The sequence below is a fragment of the Triticum aestivum genome, chromosome 4B (genome assembly GCF_018294505.1).
Source record: "Triticum aestivum cultivar Chinese Spring chromosome 4B, IWGSC CS RefSeq v2.1, whole genome shotgun sequence".
Classification (NCBI taxonomy): Eukaryota; Viridiplantae; Streptophyta; class Magnoliopsida; order Poales; family Poaceae; genus Triticum; species Triticum aestivum.
The window spans coordinates 66,055,185-66,062,688 of NC_057804.1; the positions used below are offsets into that span (position 1 = coordinate 66,055,185).

Below are 7,504 nucleotides of genomic sequence, written 5' to 3' on the forward strand. Positions count from 1 at the left end.
GGACCGGCATCCTTAACCCGTTACCAGCATCTGAATGCCTCATATTCGAATCTAGGCTGCTAGTAAAGGGCAAGTTTCGATGGTAACCAGAAAAAAAAATATACTTCCTCTGTTCACTATTATAAGGTGTTCTAGTAACGTTTTTTTTTGAATCAGATGTATATAGACATGTTTTAGTGCAGTAACCTCTTGCAAAAAGGGGAAACAAAAATTAAGAGCATCTAGCAAGTAAATGCCAAGTACCAATGGTAGCCAGATAAATTCCTGTTGAATTGAAAATCCCTAAAAAGACATATGGGCGTCATGGCAGTAGAGATATCATCCAACAGCAAATGAGAAAAAACAAAATCTCCAATTTCCATTTTCTAAAACCAAGAAAAAAAAAGGAAATTGCATATGGATTGAGGGGTTGGTGACGGTGATGCGTCTGGTGGATGCTGATCACTCAGCCCACATCTGCTGCCTCCAGTTAAAATAAAGGACGCTAGGCCATGCGATCCACTACCTCCCAAACCCGACACTCCAACCCCTACCGAGAGGTGCACGAGGAGGCCGCCCACCACCACCACCACCACCACCCACCATGGCCATGGCGACGGCGCTCCGCAAGCTCTCCGCCCGCGGCCAGCCCCTCTCCCGCCTCACGCCGCTCTACTCCATGGTATGCCGCCCTCCGCTCTTCTCCTTTCCTTCTTCTTATGAACCATTCTTGGCGGCGGTCCTCTGGTTTATCGGCGCCGCTCACGGTCATCCATTTTTCCTTGTTTGATTTGGCTTCGCAGGCGTCTCTGCCGGCGACGGAGGAGAGATCCGCAGTCACCGTATGTCCTCACCACCCACCCCGTGCCTATGCGCCCATTGCTCCCTGTCCGTTTGTCTGTTTGTTTGTTTGTTGCCCGTGCTTATCTTGTTTTCCCCCACTCCTCGCGTTGAGCGCAGTGGCCCAAGCAGTTGAACGCGCCGCTGGAGGAGGTCGACCCCGAGATTGCCGACATCATCGAGCTCGAGAAGGCCCGCCAATGGAAGGTCATCACTGCTCCCATGATTCGCTGTACTGTGCTCGGGCTCTTCTTCTCCAGGACATTTGCTGAATCGCGTCAGTCTGTCTGGTTGCAGGGGCTGGAGCTCATCCCGTCGGAGAACTTCACCTCCCTCTCGGTGATGCAGGCGGTGGGATCCGTCATGACCAACAAGTACAGCGAGGGGTACCCCGGCGCGAGATACTACGGTGGAAACGAGTGCGCTCTTGTTCCTTCTTTCTCTGTATTTATATATCTGAAGAATGCTTGGAGCAGAAATTGAATGGATGTGGGGGTCAATAATGTGGACTGGCGGTCGTTTTGGCTTTTCTTGCCTGCAGATACATTGATATGGCCGAGACGCTGTGCCAGAAACGTGCTTTGGAGGCTTTCAATTTGGACCCAGAGAAGTGGGGAGGTAAAATCTTGATGATGGTTTTATTCTTAATTTCCTTATCAGGTTCTCTCGTGTCCGGTAGAACTAACTAATGACTCTGCAGGATGTTTTTCTATAAATTCTATCATTTATGTGGACATAGGGTCATTAGTCTTTTTTTATACTGCTTTTGGTGATGCAAATGAGAGAGCAGAGTGAAAATAAATAAGATGCTCTGGTTCGAGCTAATCTTATTATGCTCTACAGTTGACACACTTTTACTTGATCGGAAATAGGGTAATGTTCTAAAGTAGTCTAGTCGTAAAGTAAACGGGTTAAGTCCACAGCAGGTTCTTAATTTGCTTAAGAAATTTCTGTTGGCATATGTGCATACACCATTTACAAACCAAAGTATGTTAGTCAATTTCAAAGCTTACATATGGTACACAGCTGGGATTAGACACTATCTGTACATTTTAAATATTTAGGTTGCATTGCTAACCACTATGTTCTTGGAGTGGTATTTGTCCTTCCACCAAATTGGGGGCGAGTTAACTGGATGACCAATTTCTGCCTCTGCAGTGAATGTGCAACCTCTATCGGGTTCACCTGCCAACTTCCATGTATACACTGCTCTGCTGAAGCCACATGATAGAATTATGGCTCTGGATCTTCCTCACGGTGGACATCTTTCCCATGGTTACCAGGTACATCTATCCGCTTCTTTATTATCAACCTATTGTTTTTTATTTCTCTGGTGGGGTGCAAGCATGATCAGCCATTGCTTGCTTGTTGCCATCTTTCTGTGTAGTTTGCTGTTTCTTTTGTTTTTTATATCTAGCATTAGATAAGCACTTCATACTGTAATGTAAAATACATACTAATAAGCTCATAATTCTCAATTATGTTTAGGTATGATGTTTGAGAAACTCCCATGGCTCAATGGTTCTTTTCTTGTTGTTTGCAGACTGACACAAAGAAAATCTCAGCAGTTTCAATATTCTTTGAGACAATGCCTTACAGACTGGATGAAAGCACTGGCTTGATTGATTATGACCAGGTGAACTCCTTATTTATTCATTTCATGTCATGGGAGTTTTGGGATCTCCCGATCAGTTTTAACATTACTTATGCATGTTTCGTGAAGTGGAAAAAGTGCGTACTTTTTGTTTTTTTAGCAACATTCAGCTAAAAGAAATGGTTTCTTACTGCATTGTCTAGGATATTTTCATTGTTATATGTCTCCTTCAGTAGTCAAATTATTTCAAGATGAATTATCTTAACTCCTTCATATGTTGCTAAGCTTCATTTGCTACTTCTGCAGTTGGAGAAAAGTGCCGTTCTTTTTAGGCCAAAGTTGATTGTTGCTGGTGCTAGTGCATATGCCCGCCTTTATGATTATAACCGCATGCGGAAGGCAAGTTCATTTTCTTCAGTAATGAACAATGAATCCCCCCCCCCCCCCCCTCCTAATCAGTGATTAACTTCAATTTCTATTGTGCAATTGGCAGATCTGTGACAAGCAGAAGGCAGTTCTTCTCGCAGACATGGCACATATCAGTGGGCTAGTTGCTGCTGGTGTCATTCCGTCTCCTTTTGAGTATGCAGATGTGGTGACTACCACTACCCACAAGTCTCTCCGTGGTCCACGTGGAGCCATGATCTTTTTCCGGAAGGGGGTGAAAGAAATAAACAAACAAGGGAAGGAGGTATTGCCGGAGAAATACAATAGAATGATAGTAGCATAGAGTGTTGAAGATGTTTGTTCGCTACTGAGCTTAACCTGCAGTACTCATATTACCTGCAGAATGCAAAGGCCTAACAATCTATTTTGATATAGGTTAAGTATGATTTTGAGGACAAAATCAATGCTGCTGTCTTCCCAGGTCTGCAAGGTGGACCCCATAACCATACTATTACTGGCCTGGCCGTTGCGCTTAAGCAGGTCTGCAGCACTTCTGTTCCTTAATTATTTTGTATTTTATACAGTTTGCCGTTGTGTGTAATTAACGCCCTAATGTGCTGTTTAAATTTCAGGCAACTACTCAGGAGTACAGAGCTTATCAAGAGCAAGTTATGAGTAACTCTGCTAGATTTGCTGAGGTACTTTGTGGTTACAATTTGCTAGAAATATTTGCCCAGGAAAACTGGACCTATGATACCTGTCAGTCACTATGACGACTAACCTCTTTATGGTTATGTTAGTAGCAGCTTGTACAATCTAATTATATTATATCTACCGTATAGTTTGTCTCATGCCGGCATTAAGTACCAGATTGTAGAACTTATTTCAAATTGCTTTGTTGGAATAGGAGGAATAGGAGTACCGAGTACCAACATTAATTAATGCCAAACAGGATGTTTGGAAATGCAAATATCTATTACACTAGCATGATTAATTGTACTTTAATTTTAAAAACGTCTTTATTTAATGGCAATATTCTCATTTCCAGAGCTTGACTTCAAAAGGTTACGACATTGTCTCTGGTGGGACTGATAACCATTTAGTTTTGGTGAACCTCAAGAAAAAGGTAAGAGAGTACTTCATATTTTTGTGACTCTTTTGACCGGAATGTTGCTTGATATCCATCTGACCTGAAACTTACTGTTTCTTTATACACCATAGCTAGATATACTAATTACAGCAAAACTTAGTTATTTTAGAATATTATGACGTGTCAGGACACTTATCATTCCTTTCAAATTTCATGTCTAGGGAATAGATGGTTCACGTGTGGAGAAGGTTTTAGAAAATGTGCATATTGCAGCAAACAAGAACACGGTTCCTGGTGATGTTTCAGCTATGGTACCCGGAGGCATCAGGATGGGTAAACACATATGTTCATATAATGGTTATTCTAATTTTCTTTAAACTAAGTTAACAAAACCTGATTACCTGTTCCATGATCTTTTAGGAACCCCCGCACTTACATCAAGAGGATTTGTTGAGGAGGACTTCGCCAAGGTTGCTGACTTCTTCGATTCGGCAGTGAACTTGGCCTTGAAGGTTAAAGCTGCAGCAGCAGGTATTAGAAGTCCAAGAACTTTTTTCAAACTTTTTTTCTGTTGCTGTCCATAATCACACTTCCTTGTATTTGTATGCCCTTACCTACTACAGTGATCATATTATTGATATTCTGTTGTTTCTCTTTCAATTTAGGTACCAAACTGAAGGACTTTGTTGCCACATTGCAATCCGACAGCAACATCCAAGCTGAAATTGCAAAGCTTCGCCACGATGTGGAGGAATATGCGAAACAATTCCCAACAATTGGATTCGAGAAGGAGACCATGAAGTACAAGAACTAAGAACTGCTATGTTTCAACAGCAAGGTGTGCCCTGAGAAACAAATTATCTCTCCCCCAGTCCTTAAGAAACACGTACAATAATATCGATTCAGTTGTCATCAGGAGAAGGAATCCCCTTGACTGTCTCGTTTGCTCCAGTCCTAGGTTGTTTGCTGTTTTAGATTTCGCACCAAGCTTACATCTGCAATAGATTTTTTTTTGCCCATCACCCTTTCCTCTTCGCATAAGCACATAGACGATGAATGCTGCTTTTCGCGCAATCACAGACATTCTGCTTCGGGTTTTTCTTGCAGGAAGCAAACAAGAAGCACAGTTTGAGGACAAGTCATGTAAACAATAGATCCACGATGAAGCGCCACCTTATGTAAAAGGAATCCAATCATTTTACAGAATATGGGAACTTTGTCGATAGTTTCTTATTGCAGGCACATACTGTAAGATGCTTCGCTGATATGCTATATGAACCGCCATCCTTCTTGGATAAACATTTACTTACACGCATTTCTCCATGTGCTCTGGGGATAACACGTATGATTCGGCTTTGAGATCTTGAGCGGTTCGTGAGTTCATGTAGGAACATTATCTTTCTGATGAAGTTCCTGCCAAATTGTGTCAACCACGATTCGGCAAGCGCTGTCCCCTGCTGTCCAGCCCCGTTGAGCAGGCAGTGTTCAATGCGCCGTTGATAATGCAGCCATGGATATGAAAATTCTGTGTAATCCTGGGTGGGTAAGGGCAGCATTTCCAACTTATCCGAAATTTTGGTGGTACCCAAGGGGAGGCACCAAATGTCTGGACCTCCATCCAAACTCAAGCAAACAAAAGCATCAAAATTCATTCAAACCCAAGCATCCTAGGTTAATTATACCTACCACATTCACCAATGCTCCATATTACTTAATTATACATAACATAGAAGTAACTAAACATAGTACTTAATTAGACCTAGCTTAAAAACATGTGCTAAATAGCCGATAAAAGTTGAGGTGGAGCTCAAAGGCGGTCGGGCGGCCTCCGACATCATCGGAGGAACCGCCCGGTATCTCCTTGGCCAGTGGTGGCTCGGATGCGGGCTTCACGCTCGGACTTCACGATGCATTGACTCACATATTACTCGTATAAAGGAGCTGAAGTACCCGCTTTTCGGGGCATCGATGTTCGTGAGTGCCCTCCGCGTCGTCCATTTCGCGTATGCCTCATGCCGGTGCTTCCCTGACTCACTCCTGACCGTCAGATCTCTGTAGGCACCCCAAAACCAGTCGGTTTCCTTGGGGGTCCATGACGTGTCGGCCGTAGGCGCGCTCGAGAGGACCTTTCTGCAATGATTTTTGTTGGGCCTTCCTGCATGCGCCATTGCGCGCGTTGCCCCTCGTGCACCGGGTCCACGGTTATGGACAACTAGGAGCAAGGTGCTTGCCCTTATTCGAATAAATTTATCCTTGGAATGTTAGTACTTGCCCTAAACCACATCCCCCTTCTTTGACAATGTTCCATAAGTAGTATAGATCCGATGTAAGTCTTGCTGAGTATGTCACCTGCTCATCCTTGTTATAAACAATAATCTACTACAGAGGACTATTTCTACAATGATGCTTCTAAACTTAATACTACGATGGCGGTGAGTAGCTAGGACATCCTGGGGGTGCGTGCACGAGAGCTCATGGGATTGGACCGTTTGCTTTTCCTTTCAGCCCATTAGGTATTTCGTATCTTGTCTGCACTCAGATTCGCCTCGCTGATTACTAACATACCCCTTATCGTACAACAATGACCTGACTGAGGCAGGGAAGGAGGCATCTCCAACGAAGGAGAGGAAGGGGTTAACAGGTTCATATGCAGGGTCACCGCGCCAAAGTTGGTGTGCGGGGTTTCAAGGGAAGGTTGGGGGCGACGACACAATAGACATGGCGGCTTGGGTAGGTTGGGGCGGTGAGGCGGCACACGACAATAGCTGCCAGCTGCAGGTGACGACGACTGCTTGGGGGCTAGGAAAAAGAAACTTCAGGCGTCGACAAGAAGAAGAAGGACGGGCGTTGGATTTCAATCCAATGGTCTAGGTGAAGTCGGCTTAAACTTAAAAAAAAATCACTTGGGTGACACATTGGTGATCACGATATATTTGTTTGCTTAAAGTTGCTAAAATATTTGGTTGGTAGAACAAAGAAGGGGAGTAACGTAAGCAACCCTAATCGTTGTAGAATATTATTCTAAGAAGACTTGAACGGCAAATGTTAGTGGTCCCCTGAGACTCTACAATAGGGTTGCTCCTAAGGACCATTGCCCTATCGTCATAGTTGAACCCTTGAATCGATCTCAAGCGCCTAACACGCACACACACACACACACGCCCCCCCACCCCCCACACACAACACACACACACTCCAAGAAACCCTAATCCTAAACTCGGGAGTATATTGTACATGTTTGGTATTTTAGATATAGAAAAAAATCTCTATAAACTTGATTGGAATTTTGCATTTTTTCACTTTTAAAATGTTACCCAAATGATAAGTGCCACACGTATGGCACGAAGCACTCCAGCCCTGACGTTTTTTACAGCTAAAATTGCCATCCGAAAAGGAAAAAAAACCCGAAAAAACTGAAACTTGCCTTCCGAAAAGAAGTTGCCATGCTTGACAACTAAAGTTGTCATCCTTGCGTCATTAAACTTGCCATAAAAAATGTTCGGAGTTGCCATGTGTTCGTGGCACACGTGTGGCACTTATCAGGGTCCAAAAGTTTTACATGCACTACATTATGAAAATGAAAGACTAATAATTATTTGGCATATATTGAACAG

The 7,504-nt window shown here is 43.5% G+C and overlaps 1 protein-coding gene across 1 annotated transcript; it reads left to right on the top strand.

Moving 5' to 3' along the window:
* Positions 1 to 469: 469 nt before the first annotated feature.
* Positions 470 to 5,205, top strand: LOC123091051 (serine hydroxymethyltransferase 1, mitochondrial). The gene is made up of 16 exons (XM_044512444.1): positions 470 to 661; positions 783 to 821; positions 940 to 1,026; positions 1,117 to 1,238; positions 1,361 to 1,437; positions 1,978 to 2,102; positions 2,363 to 2,455; positions 2,720 to 2,812; positions 2,907 to 3,104; positions 3,236 to 3,340; positions 3,433 to 3,498; positions 3,849 to 3,926; positions 4,112 to 4,223; positions 4,311 to 4,421; positions 4,556 to 4,728; positions 4,998 to 5,205. The coding sequence occupies exons 1-15, from the start codon at positions 584 to 586 to the stop codon at positions 4,702 to 4,704; spliced, it is 1,533 nt and encodes a 510-aa protein (XP_044368379.1). The 5' UTR covers positions 470 to 583; the 3' UTR covers positions 4,705 to 4,728; positions 4,998 to 5,205.
* Positions 5,206 to 7,504: the final 2,299 nt, after the last annotated feature.